General features: G+C 43.8%; 1 protein-coding gene across 4 annotated transcripts in view; it reads left to right on the top strand.

Moving 5' to 3' along the window:
* The window catches only part of PARP2 (poly(ADP-ribose) polymerase), a 108,155-nt gene that overhangs the window by 20,396 nt on the left and 73,344 nt on the right, over positions 1 to 14,415 (top strand). For all 4 annotated transcript variants that reach the window (XM_087400392.1, XM_087400393.1, XM_087400391.1 and 1 more), the window contains exons 7-9: positions 455 to 581; positions 701 to 756; positions 850 to 923. In XM_087400392.1, the coding sequence (XP_087256518.1) occupies positions 455 to 581; positions 701 to 756; positions 850 to 923 (257 nt within the window). The remainder of the gene's footprint in view (positions 1 to 454; positions 582 to 700; positions 757 to 849; positions 924 to 14,415) is intronic.

Here is a 14,415-nt window from a genome sequence, read left to right as displayed (position 1 = left end):
TTTTTTTTTTTTGGGGGGGGGGGGCGGGACTTCGCTCTTTCTAAGGACTGTGGCTTTATGGGTGCTGCAACCACTGGCAAAGGAACCAGGGTACGGCACATAACATTAGACGTAGTTTTGCCAGCTGTGAATTGGGGGAATTATGAGCAAAGAAAGGGCTGCCAAGCCCTTTTAGATGACAAAAAAAGATATGCTTAGCCCTTGGGAAGATAGAGAAAGAGTCACAAGCATAGGGCTGCATAACAAGAATCAAGGTGGGTAGGTTTTGTGAAACATTCTGGGTTGGTAGAAGGGATTAGTGGCATGTTAAATTGATGCTCTTTTCTGTTTGCATTCACTTCTCTGGTACTTTATGCAATTTACATACAACCGAGTTATGTTTTCATCTAGTACATTGGTTTGCAGCCTGAATCAAGCTTTCATTAAATTGCTCCTGTGTGCTTGTGATGTACAGACAATGAAAGAGGAGTCAAAAGCTATTGTCAAGGCTCCCCGGCAAGGAAAACTAGATAGCAGATTGGAGCAATTTATAGCTTGTATCTGTAATATCAGCATGATGAAACAACAAATGATGGAAATAGGTGCTTACTGAGATAAATAATCCAGTTGAAGTGAATGTATGCAAATCTTTGTTATTGGTAATGATTCCGGCTTAGATGCTAGTTTAATGGGACTCATTGCCTGAGAAACGTGTTTTCAGGTTATGATGCAAACAAGATGCCTTTGGGTAAACTGAGCAAAGCTACTATACTCAAAGTATATCTCCATTGCATGATCACTGTTTCTTGTTCTTATGATTACTTAACTTTTGGCAGACCTTGCAGACTGACACGTTTGCTTGTGGATCAGGGGTATGAATCATTAAAGAAGATTGCTGCTGTACTGGAAGGGTCTACCCAGGGATCACTCGAAAAGTTGAGCAGGTGATTTTCATGTTTATTTGCTCACGTTCTCAATATGATGAACATTATTGATCTTGAAAAGAAGCTCTTCGTAAATAAACTGATGCCGAAAGGTCCCGTGTCTGTGTGTTTGCGAACGTGTCTGCTTGCAGCATGTGTACATACTTGAGGATGCCCAATAATATTCAGCTATGTCCAGACAGGATAATTAAGTGAGATACGGTATAGGTCAAGATCCTCACACTACCGAATGACATGGTTGCATGGAGTGCAAATGGCAATGCCATATTATGGATGTGTATCCAGTTAACTCAGCCAAGAAAACGATAAAGCAATGAGCACCTGTCTTGTAGACATCTAGCTTGGCTGTTCATGCAGACTTGTTAGTCTCGTGATATGCAATCGAAATAGAGAAGGCTATATTGAAAGGGGGGGGGGGGGGGGGGGGGCAATCTGTCCGGAGTCCCAGGCTCTCAATCCATCTATATATACGGGCATACCTAGACCATTGATTACCCTCATCTTCTAATGTCATGGATGGGGATAGGTCAAGCCATGGTAATATGCATCGGCCTGAGGTTGAGGAACCATAATCCCTAACTCGGTGAAGGTATGTGATCGCCTGGAATGCTGCAGTGGGGGGACCCCAAACTCTACCAAAATCATCTGGAGTGGAATTGATGGCGTGCCGTAGATCATTTGTGACAATAAGAGAACACGGAGCCTCTCCACTTGAGCCTAGTCTACCTCTTATAGATCAGACCACTAACAAGGACTGCCATACATTCCCGGTGGACGGACCAAGGAGTCAAAGAGAAGAGACTTGGTTACCATTCAAGCCTAGCAAGTGTTGCATATCCCCTACTCAGTCGGGCCTTCATCGCCGGTCTCATCGTGAAAATTGAGCCATAGAAAAGAACTCCCAAATATGTGTAGGACGCGATAACCTCCATCGGCAATCCGTCCAAGGTAATTGCTCTCTGTGCATGCTAAGCTTTGAAGATCCTAGCATTAGTTTTACCAAGGTTGAAGATCCTAACTTTAGTTTTACCAAGGTTGACCTTCCGATCCTAACCTTAGGTTTACCATAAATGTGTCGAAGATCATAATCGGAGTTTAACCAAGGTTGACCTTCAGATCATGTGTCTTGCCGAAAGTATGGAGTGCATCCTTGCAAAAATTAATGAACCCTCTATTTCCATGCTTTGGCCTCCTCAATGACACCTTGGAGTGTGAGGATGTGATCTAGAATCGCATGATCAGCACGGAAGCATACTTGTCTCTCAGCTCTGCGTCCCTACAGGTCTACTCCTGGTTAACATGTATATTGAGCATTGAGGCATAGATATTGGTCATGACACGCCTAATCATAATGGTCCTGTAGTTTTACGAGCTGTTGGGATCCCTTGCCTTTGGGTTTCACCTTTGTTTAATACGATGTAGTTTTAGGGTTGCCTTGGTTTTGTTGGAAAGAAGTGCATCTCATGATGCCTGAAAAGATGGTAGTTTTCAATCATACATCACGTTGTTGCTAAGGGGAAAGGAGAATCTATTCCTGTTGTATCTAGTGTTTCCATTGGAAAATTAATAAATATTGGTAAATAAGTAAAGTCTTCGTTTCCACCTTAAATGATTTTATGTCAAAGAAAAAGAGAATGAGCTGAAAAGTTCAGCTGGATTCACTAGATTAAGAAAAATTTCAGTTCTTAGATGCTTTTAAAGATTGTTCTTCAGATTCGTTGCTAGGAGATTTACCTCCACCTCGTCATCTAGTTCATTTTGGGAAGTGAGCTTTCTAATCAACCACCCTATCGGGTGAGTGCAGCCCAAACCGAGGAGATCATGGCTTAGGTATAGGATTTTCTCTCCAAAGGACTGATCCGACCTAGTTATTCTCCTTTTTTCTCACTTGTGTTGCTTGTCTAGAAGAAAGATGGGTCTTGTAGACTCTGTTTGGACAATAGAGCTCTCAACAAGATGACTATCAAGAACAGGTTTCCGATTCCATGCATTGATGATGTGTTGGATGGATTAAAGGGAGGATTGACTTGAACAGTGGTGATCATCAAATTATGATTCATCCTCGGGACATTCATAAGACGACTTTTTGGACAACTTCTGGGTTAACGAATGCAGCAGTTACGTTCAATAGGACGGATTTTCCGATCTCATAGACACTTTACGGGGACTTTCTTTGATGACATTCTTGTGGTCTCAAAGTCCAAAGAGGAGCATAAAAGACATCTAGCCATAGTGTTCTAATTTGTCGCCCGCTGCGCAAGGTGGATTCTCTGGTCCAAAATCCTACTTGCATGCAGGTTTCTTTATTCCCAACCTTGTGAATGGACTGGTTTCCGTTTGGTATTTGTAGAAACCATTGTCCAATGCGTTGAAGTTCTCTCTCACGATCACGGAACGAAAAGCAAATTCTTTTTTGGCTAAAATCCATTACCTTGGTCCAATTATTTCCAAGGATGGCATATGGATGCACCCCGCAAAGATCAAAGCCATTCAAGAATGGCCTGAATTGAGATTGGTGCATGAAGTGCGCAGTTTCTTAGGGCTTTGTTTGGTATCATTACACACTTTGCTGATCAGATGGGGAGAGCGGCAAAGGACAGCTTTTAACACTCAATTAGAAGTTAACCATTCTTATTGTTCCTGATTTATAGAAGCCTTTTGATGTGGACTGCGACTCTTGCCCAGAGTGTGTTGGAGCTGCTTCTTGACCCAAACCAAGCTCTCAGAAAAGCTTTCTTTTCCGTGAGTCCCCATATGTCTCTTGGCATCTCACAATCTCCTACTTTCATATGCAACCATCTAAGATGGACAAACTTTCTATCCATATTCTATTTTCAGATTATCACTACCCAAGGAGCATAGAATAGAGTGGTGGATTTCCTTCAGAAGGCCCTAGGCAAATAATGTCACCGTTGCCCATCATAGAGACCTTGAAGAGATGAAAGAGCATTATTTACATGACCCAATACTCTCTCAAGAATGTGCATCTCATGAAGGACAAGCATGTGACTAAATAATAGGTGCCCACGATGTTCGAAAAATGGGGTTATTTGACTCGTAACTTGCAGATGAAAGTAATGGAGGAATCTCATGCACCACCCTATGCGGGTCATCGAGGAATGTCCACCATGACCCAAGCCCTTGAAAGGTACTTCTTTTGGCCAGGTAAGTTTGTGATGGACGGCCTTACTTGTCAAAAGGTAAAGTATGATAGACAAAAGTCCCCATGGCTATTCATGCCACTTCCAGTGCCTCAAGCTCCATGGGAAAGTTGTTGGCTCTGGCAAGCAATGGAAGCTTAGAAATGAGTGCAAGAAGGCAAAAAACGAGCTGCTGTAATGAAAATGCTGCAAGTACAAGTGTGGAGGCTCAAGGGTGAGCCTACATAACAAAACCCTAGGGCTAACTGCCCTAACTGGACTAAGTGTCCTAACTGACCTAGGTGGTACATGTACTAACTGTACCAATAGTCCTAACTGACTATAACTAGGCCTACAAGGCACATACCAAGGAATAAGTGGCACCCATGGATAGCCCATAGAATGGCCTACAAACCCCCTTCCATGGTATGGGCTGAAGTATCCTGGACATGGCTCAGGATACCTAAATATCTAATGTCATGGTTGCACATGTTCGTCCTTTAGGGATATAGCAACCTATGACTGTACAGAGTACAACAGATCAAGTTACAAAAGGTACTAAATTTAAAGCTTGCCGAAAAGCCTCAAACCTAGGTGGAGGTAGAGCCTTTGTAAAAAGATCCGCCAAGTTGTCTTTAGTGGGAACATAAGACAACTCAATATCACATGCTGATAATCGCTCTCTGACATAGTGATAATGAACCTCAATATGCTTTGTGCGAGCATGGAAAACAGGATTTCGTACAACAACCAAATCACTTTGACTATCGGTGAAGATGACGGTAGGAGCAATCTGACATGCACAAAGATCTGCAAGTAGCTTCCGAAGCCAAACACACTCCACTGTAGCTGTAAAAGCTGCTCTGTACTCAGCTTCACCGCTAGAAGTAGCAACTGTACTGTGCTTCTTGCTGAACCAAGAAACACATGAAGTACCAAGCATGAAATAGCATGAAATAGTTGCCACTATGTGACACACGAGTGTCCGAACAACCAGCCCAATCACTATCAGTGAATCCATGGATGACAAGTGAAGTATCAGTCCCATAAAGAAAGCCTAAAAATTGTGTGCCTTTGAGATATCTGAAAACACGCTTCATGGCATGCCAATGGTGCATAGATGGGCTGTGCATACATCTGCTCAACTGTGAGACATCATACTGTAGGTCAGGTCTTTGTTAGAATATGAAGCCAAGTTGAGTCAGTTTGGTATGTTCTAGTGTGAGTTCTAGTGTAGTGTGTCCTATGGATGCCACGTGTCACATTGGGAGTTATCTTATATGCATTGGTGTTCATATATGTGTGTGCTCTATACAAAAGCTGTACTTGTCTAGTATCTCAAGGTACAATCTTTTTGGTCTACATGTGTACTCCCATTTTTGTTCATTGCTTTAGTCATTTCGTTATGTCTCCTTTTGAGTATCACTTCCTCTCTCCCTAGCCTACCCTCTCTCTCTCCCTCTCTCCACTATGTTCCTTCATGTGGTATCACCTCTCCTACCTTTCCTCTTCCTCCTTAGCCTCTCCATTGAAGTCGGATGCTGCTCCAGCCCGCCATCACTTTGATCTTGTACTAGAACCGTCTCTTCGACGATAGCCGCACCTTCTCTTTGCTGGTCCAGCGTTTGGAGAGCTTTTGGATGAGTTTCATCGCCAGAATCGCCTGCTGAAACAAGAAAACAGCTTTTCGATTGGGTGGTTTTGATCAACTCCAAATTTTCTTGCATATTTGCAGTCACTACAGCAGGGCGCCTCATCCTGGTGCAAAAGCCCCTTCAAAATCAGCTCCCATCCTCAAAACCACTGTTGGTATTGCCAAAACCACCTCCGGTTTAGGGTTCCAGCCATCTTTTTTGACGTTTTCTGCTTCAGAACTGGTCGCCCTACTGTGGAGAAGCTTATCCAATACTCACAGCAAGTTTCCAGTTCATTTCGTGCTGAAATCTACAAAAAACTGTCAAAACTGTGATTTTTGACCTAAAAATTGACTTTTGCAATTTAAGCCCATATTTTCAGTATTTTTTGGAGATTTTGGGCATATTTATCCTTTGATGCACTAGGGCTTACAGTTATGCATGTTTCTGAGGAAATATCAGAAACCCTAATTTCAAAAACTAGGGCTTTTCTGATTCTTTGATTCCTACAATTGTATTACAGCCTCCCCTATGTAAAACTCTTGAGGCTTGCCAAGAAATTTTGTAGAATTGTCACTATTTTGTAACATTTGTTCAGGGACATTGTAAAATCAAGTGAAGTTACTCGACATTTGTAACACTTCCGGAACATTGAGAGTCATAACGTGATATCCCTTGGTAGCTGCTCCTATGGCCTTCATCGACACACGAGGGCATTCTCGCCTGGTTCTTCACCGACATACCTCTTTGCATCAGGATGTGCACACTCTTGTGCGGTAGCTACTTCGGGCTCATGGGTTCTTTGCCCTTGCTATGCATAAAATGAATGAAATCTTTTATATTTTTTATATGTTTGAGTTAAAGGTTCTTTGCCTTGAGTAGTCCCTCTAAAATGAATGTTTAGAGCATCAATAAAGGTCCTCTGCCTTGGATTGTCCTCCTAAAATGATGTATTCTCTTATATGTTTGGTGTGTGACTCCATGTTCCTAGTTAGTCCTTGGAGTCAAGAGGGGGATGTACTGTAGGAGCCATGTATTGACATTGATAGGTTCTAGTTATCAATCCTGGCATATGAGTCCAGGATGTTGGTGCATTGGTCTTCTAGACCTCTGTGTTGTTCATGCATCCATGCTGAGACATGAGCCTCTGAGTCATGTTTTGGGACGTAAAGCCATGTGAGTGCTCAGTTCGACCTCTGAACCATGACAAGAACATTGGGGCTTTGGGATTTCGTCTGCAATCTCTTGTTATTTGCAGTACATTGGGTCAGATTGCAGGACAGTGAGTCACTTTTGCAGGACATTGAGTCAGATTTGCATACATTGGGTCACATTTGCAAAAATTTCAGCAAATTTTGGGGCTTCTCTGCATTTGCCCTTTTTTTGGCCTATTTGCCCTCAATAAATTTGGGGTTTTTGCCAGATTTGCTGTTTTTGCAGTGAACATTGACTGCTACGGTCACATTTGGGTCAGATTTGCATTTGCCCTTTGATTTGGGTCGGAAATTTGCAGATATTTGATGTCATTTTTTGACAGCCAGCTTTTTGCAGTGATAGCCTTGAGGCTTTTGGGTTTTCAGGTCTTTTTCAGGGTATCACATTTGCTATGGCTAGGAACAATCAAGATTTATTTGGAGTTCTTCGTGAAGATGATAAGTTGGATGGCACCAACTATCCGATGTGGTCTTATCTCATGAAACATATTCTTGTTGCAAAGCATTTGTGGAATATTGTTTCTGGGGCTGATCTGAGGCCAGCCAATGCTACAGTGGTTGCCTCTACTGCTGGTCCTTTTGCAGGGGGTACTACTCGTGATGCCTCTTCCTCTAGCACTCCTGCTGCTACTCTTCCAACTCAAGAATAGTCAAGATGGGATGCAAGCGATGCAAATGCACATTCATGCATTGCTTTATCATGCAAGAGAATCATTATTCCACACATCCGGTCTTGCAAGACAGCAAAGGATGCTTGGGATAAATTGGCTTCTCTCTATCAGATTCGCAATGAAGCTCGTGTTGCATATTTGAGAAGGCAATTACAAGAAGTCAGTATGAATGAAGGTGAGTCTATGGATGCATACCTGACAAAGGTCAAGGACCTCATGGAATAGCTTGCCAACATTGATGAGGTGGTGCCAAATTCACAGCTTGTCAGTACCACATTAATGGACTGCCAGATACATATCAAGGGTTTGCTACAACCCTTGGATTAGTGGCCATGGGTAATCCAGACCACTATTCTTTTGATCAGCTAGTGACTTTGCTTTGGTAGGAAGACTAAAGTAGAGCTAATAGACAAGCCATTATTCCTGATCATGCATTTGCTTCACAACAGACAGGAAGAGGCAAGGCTTCCAAGCCTATGGGGAAGCCAAAATCTGCACATAGCAGCTGCAATTCCTCCCATGCATCTAAAAATACAGCAGATAAGTCAAAGATGAAAAGATGCAACTATTGTCGCAAGCCTGGACATGACATTTCAGAATGCACGAAGCGCATTGCTTCGGAGAAAAAGAAAGCAGGATTGACAGTTAATGCCTCACATGCTATTGAATCCCATGAGCCAGAAGATGCTTCACATGCACATGCTCTTCAGGATGATTGGGCATGGGCTGTCCATTGCTCATTTGATCCCTCCAAATTTGATGGATTCTTTACTGCTAATGATGCTCAGTCCTGGTACTTTGATAGTGGTCCTTCCAAGCATGTCACATCTTGCAGACAGTTGTTTCATTCTTTAGCTGATGCACCTCGAGGGGGGACTGTCACATGTGCTAATAATGCTTCATATGTTGTTAAAGGAATTGGAGATGTGCAGCTCACATCCATTTCAAGCCATCCTGTTACTCTGACAAATGTTCTTTTTGTGCCTGGAATTGAAGTCAACTTGATTTCAATTTCAGCAATTGCCACTTCAAGTTTCAGAGTTATGTTTGATGGCTACAGATGCCTAGTTTATGATCTTCGTGATGACAATGCTATAGTTCTCACTGGCACTTTGCAAAAGGGGCTTTATCACCTTGATCATCACTTAGCTGCACTTTTTATTGAAGCATTTGCAATTTCAGATTCACAGCTTGCTGAAACTGTGAGGGAAAGAGTGAGGGAGTGGAACAATGGAGACAGAGAGAGGGAGACACAAGAAGTGTGGGTGTGTGAAAAATGTGTTGAGCCACACCACAAACTCATAGGTTTTATTAGGATTAGGGATTCACCCTATGACTGTCTTAAGACAGTCATAGGTGTCATAACATTTTAAAGGGTGGCAATGTGCCTTTACCCCAACAACCTCCCACCTAAAGGCCAATGTGCCTAAAGGGGAGAAAAGAATAAACAATTACAGCAATATACAGTTACTGTATACAAGACCATACAATAAGAATGGTCTCATCCTAATCCCATGATGTGGCGACAATGTGCAAACCGCTCTGTAGGCAAGCTCTTAGTGAGCAAATCTGCAGGATTATCATCAGTATGCACCTTCACAAGCTCAAGTCGCTTGTCTTCCAGTACCTCCCTGATGAAATGGTATTTCACATCTATGTGCTTGGTCTTCTGATGAAAGACCGGATTCTTTGCCAACATGATAGCACTCTAACTATCACAATGCAAAACTGGCATATCTCCTGTAATGCCCAAATCTCCCACCAGCCGAGTAAGCCATATTGCTTCCTTGCAAGCCTCAGTGGCTGCAACATATTCAGCTTCAGTGGTTGACAGTGCAATGCATTTCTGCAACCGAGACACCCATGATATAGCACCTCCTGCAAATGTAAAAATATAACCGGTAGTAGACTTCCGGTTATCTGCATTCCCTGCATAGTCTGAATCTGTAAAACCATGCACCAATGCATCCTGCCTACCATAGCATATGCACAAGTCTTTGGTACCCTTGAGATACCTCAAGATGCCTTTCACTGCTTCCCAGTGCCGCTTGCCTGGATTTGCCATATACCTGCTGATGACTTCCACCGCAAAAGCAATATCCGGACGAGTGGCAACCATGGCATACATCAAAGAACCAACTGCAGATGCATACGGAACCTTGGCCATCTCAGCCTTATCATCATCTGATCTAGGGCTGTCCTTACTGCTGAGTTTTAAATGAGGAGGCAACGGGGTACTAATAGACTTCCCCCCCTCCATTTTAAACCTTTGCAGTACTTTGTCAATGTACTCCTTCTGTGACAGAAACAAAAGTCCCTGTCACGAATAATCCGCATACCAAGAACGTGGTTTGCATCACCCAAGTCTTTCATATCAAAAGACTTATGCAGTTGTTTCTTCAAAGCACTAATCTCCTGCTGAGATTTGCTGGCAATCAGCATGTCATCTACATATAGAATGAGTAGCATCAAACTGCCATCCTTTGCCCGTTTGGTGTACAAGCAGTGATCGGTCTCACACCTATGATACCCTTGGGACTGCATGAAGGCATCAAACCTCTTGTACCATTCTCTTGGCGCCTGCTTGAGTCCATACAAGCTCCTCTTGAGCTTACACACAAGAAGCTCTTTCCCTTTAACAGCATATCCCTCTGGCTGACTCATGTAGATCTCATCATGGAGATCTCCGTGAAGAAAAGCAGTCTTCACATCCATCTGACATAAATCCATGTCCTCATGAGCAACAAGAGCTAACACTGCTCTCAAAGTAGTCATCTTGACTACAGGGGAAAAGATCTCATCATCTTCATGGGTTACGGTGACGAAGGTGAAATGGGGTACAGGTTATGGGATCCCGTCAAACGGAAGATTATACGCAGCAATGACGCCATCTTTAAAGAGGATAGTGTACACAAAGAACCCGTGCAACCTGTGGAATACAGGAGGGTTGTTTATGATGATGTCGGACAGCAAAGAATGCCCATTAATATGCAGCAGCAGGCTGCTGTAAATAACCCTGTTCAAGAGGGTATACAGGCTGAAAATCAGCCAAACAATTTTGCCAATGATGCACCACTGGATGTGCCAGCAAATGGCGCTGTAGAACAGCCAAATATGGTGGTACAGCCACCCGTCATGCATGACGAACAGGCTAGACAGCAGCCTAATATGGAACATTTTGTTAGGAGGAGCACCCGTGTACAACGGCCTCCTGACAGGTTTGTTCCAGGAGCCAATAATGTGGCTGATTTTATCATGCTGACAGATTGTGGTGAGCCTTCCAGCTTCAAGGAAGCTATGGGAAGAACTGAGAAAAGGAAGTGGGAGAAAGCCATGCAGTCAGAAATGGACTCCTTACTTCAAAATGATACATGGGACTTGGTGCAGCTACCTGCAGGCAGAAAGGTTTTGCCGTGCAAGTGGGTTTACAAAGTCAAAGTGGATTCAAATGCTTTACCGAGGTATAAGGCCAGATTGGTTGCCAAGGGATTTAAGCAGGAGAAGGGCATTCCATGCTTGTTGTGATACAATCTTGGGGCTTTTGTTGCCTTAACTTGAACCTCTGCGGGTGTATGAATGAAAACTGTACAAAAGCATGTGACACATACTCACCCCCATTATCAGATCTGAGGCATTTCAGCCTGCGTCCTGTCCGATTCTCAACCTGAGCGACAAACTTCTTGAAAGCATCTAAGGCATCGCTTTGATGCTTCAAGAAATAGACCCACACTTTGCGTGTGGCATCATCAATAAAAGTAATGAAATACTTTGCACCCCCTAGTGATAGCTGTGGCATCTCACACAAATCAGTGTGCACTAGATCAAGCGGTGCTCTATTCTGGGGAGTTCTCCTCTTATGAGGAGTCATAGAATGCTTTCCAAAAATGCAATGATCACAAGTAGGCAAATCTGAAAATGAAAGAGACTGCAGATAACCCAAACGTGACAGTTCTTGCATTCCTTTAACGGACATGTGTCCCAACCGGCTATGCCACAATGAAACCTTCGGCAGCTCGGTTATGGCAACAACATGATTACCTACACTGGAAACATAAAGAGGATACAAGGTATCACTCTTATAACCTGAGCTCAGCAACTACAACCTGGCCATCAGTAATCACCCATTTGGAATCCCCAAATGTGGTGTGGTAACCTCTGTCATCCAACAAGCCAGTGCTAATCAGATTTTTCTTGATTTGCGGCACATGGCGAACACCATCAAGCATAAATATGCGTCCATCAGGGAATACTATCTGTATTCGGCCAATCCCTGCAATCTGACATGCATAGTTGTTCCCAAGGTGAACAACTCCATGAGTACCTGTGTAGGAAGTGAACCACTCCCTATGAGGAGTAACATGAACAGAAGCACCTGAATCCAAGAGCCAGGTATGCATGTCAAGGCCATCAACAACCAATGTATGTGCAATTACAGCAGAAGAGCATAAAACATCATGTCTGTCACTGTCACTGTCCTCTGCTGCAACATTCACTGCATCCAAGTCATCTGCCTTGGCCTTGCCTTTGTCTTTGCTTCCACTGCCTGCATCCTTTGTCTCAGCCTTCTTGGCTTTCTGATCCCGTATAAACTTGAAGCACTTAGACTTCACATGTCCCTTCTTGCCACAGTAAAAGCATTCAATATCCTTTTTGCCACGGGACTGACTGCGGGATTTGGACTTGCCAGCAGATCTCCCCTTCTGCTGAGTCCTACCTCTTTCCTGTACCTGCAAAGCATTGGAAGACTTGCTGCCCATATTATTCTTCCTGCTCATCTCCTCCATAAGGAGAGAGCTCTCCACATCAGCATACATAAGAGTGACATTTGAATTAGACAGGGTGGTCTTGAAAGTGTCCCAACTCTCAGGGAGGGTACACAACAAGAAAGTAGCCTTGAACTCCTCATCAAGGTTCAATCCCTGTGCAATAAGCTATGTAAAGATGGCATTGAACTCACTCAAGTGTGAGGTCATAGCTGTACCTTCCTTCATGCGAAGGTCGACAAGCTTCTTCAACCAATAAACCTTACTGGCTGAACTCTTTTGGGCATACAACTCTTCTAGCCTCTGCCATAGGCCATAAGAGGTCTTTTCAGCCTGAACATTGAACACAAGAGAATCAGTGAGAGTAAGCATAATAGCAGCCCTTGCAGACAAATCAAGCTCCTCCCACTCATCATCTGCCATTCCAGATGGCTTGACACCCTTCACCCTTATGGGCTTAGAAATCTTCTTTAGCAGAAGTACATTCAAACACTGTTCTGCCCATAATGCATAATTGTGTGCCCCTTCCAATTTCTTTATGTTCAGTATTGAAGATTCACTTCCCCCTGATGCCATATCAGATAAGGAAAGTGCCTGGCTCTCCGTAAGTCAAAAAATGACTAAATAACAATTCTGATTTCTCAGAAAACCTGCTCTATCAAGAGCCAGGAGCACTCACAATAGTGCTGTTTTTTTACTGTCAAAAAATCTGCAGCAAAACAGAAAATTTTCCCTTCAGTCACTGTACCTTCTGACACACTGTACCATGCTCAAATAGGCATAAAACAGTAACTTCAGAATGCTGCAGCTGTTCCACAAGTGCTTTATCAGTGCATCATCATCTGACGAAGCACAAAACACTGCTGTCCTGGACACTTCTCCCACCTCAGATGGGGTATTGCACTGATTTTATAGGCATACACCACTTGTCATAGACTGTTTTGTCCACTGAAAAAAGGCTCCAAACACCTCAGCCTGTCACAAACCTGCAACAAAGTATGGGACAAATCCCAAACAATCACCCTTCTGCCAAGGGGATAAAAGGCATCTGAAGTTCTCAAACAGTAACTCAAGTGCTCACAAGCAAAATCTGGGCAAAAGCCCCTTGATTTGACACCTGTATCAAGTGAGAAACACCTCAACACTGAGGTAGCATACAAAATACAGCGCTCTCCTGGCACTTTCACCTAACAAAGTAATGCATAAACGGCCCTGTGTACACAATAACAAGACATCCCAACGTACAAACACCGAAAAGAAAATCTTTTGAGCACTGTCAACGATGGACAGTTAGGGACCGAGTAAACTCGATGCGCCCTGGCCAAGCGTGGCTCAACTGAGATTTTCAAAGTGTCGTACACAGAATGTGACCTGCAAGAAATGTCACTGAGTACACTGCGGAAACAAGACCAATGTGGGCACCCTGGCTCCACACTGCCTCAAGGCATACACTGCTTACACTTCCAGGTAAAAGCCCTTTGAAATTGTCACCCGAAAACTGAGATTTGCACTCAGCAAAAGCATAAAAGCCCTCTGCAAAATCAAGGCATCTGACCTTTTTGAAACAAAATAACTGTGCAACCACCACACACTGTGGCACTAGTCACCTCAAGCACGAGGGACACGAGTGTACTTGTTGTACCTCAAACACACAGTTTTAGAACTGAAAAAAAAATTCCGGGGATGCAGAGCAGAGTGCTCTCTTTTCCTTCTTTCCCCAAAAAAAAATCTGTGCCTGTTGTACCTTCTGTACCTGCGCAGGGTACCTGCTGTACCCTGTACCTGCGAGGGCACGGATCCCAAAAACGAAAAATGTCGAAGGTCTTGCAAGCGTCCTCGCCAGCTGATGGTCACGCGACCGTACACCCGGTACGACGGCCTGTACGGATTCCGTACAGCCGGTACGTCTGGCTGTAATGGTCGCTTCGATACGGCTACCTGTGTGCAGCCTGGTTGCGCGTGGCCGGTGCTGCACGCTGCGCGCGTTGGCTGCACGTGGCCGGTGCTGTGCGGTGCGCGTGCTGGCTGCGCCCGCGCAGCGAGCAGCAGCTAGATGCTGTTGCAGCTATA

Source organism: Dipteris shenzhenensis, chromosome 29, assembly GCF_047967505.1.
Source record: "Dipteris shenzhenensis isolate YYH24624 ecotype China chromosome 29, Dip_SZ_1.0, whole genome shotgun sequence".
Classification (NCBI taxonomy): domain Eukaryota; kingdom Viridiplantae; phylum Streptophyta; class Polypodiopsida; order Gleicheniales; family Dipteridaceae; genus Dipteris; species Dipteris shenzhenensis.
Note: the sequence above shows the minus strand (reverse complement) of the source record. Positions and strands in the feature narration are given on the sequence as shown.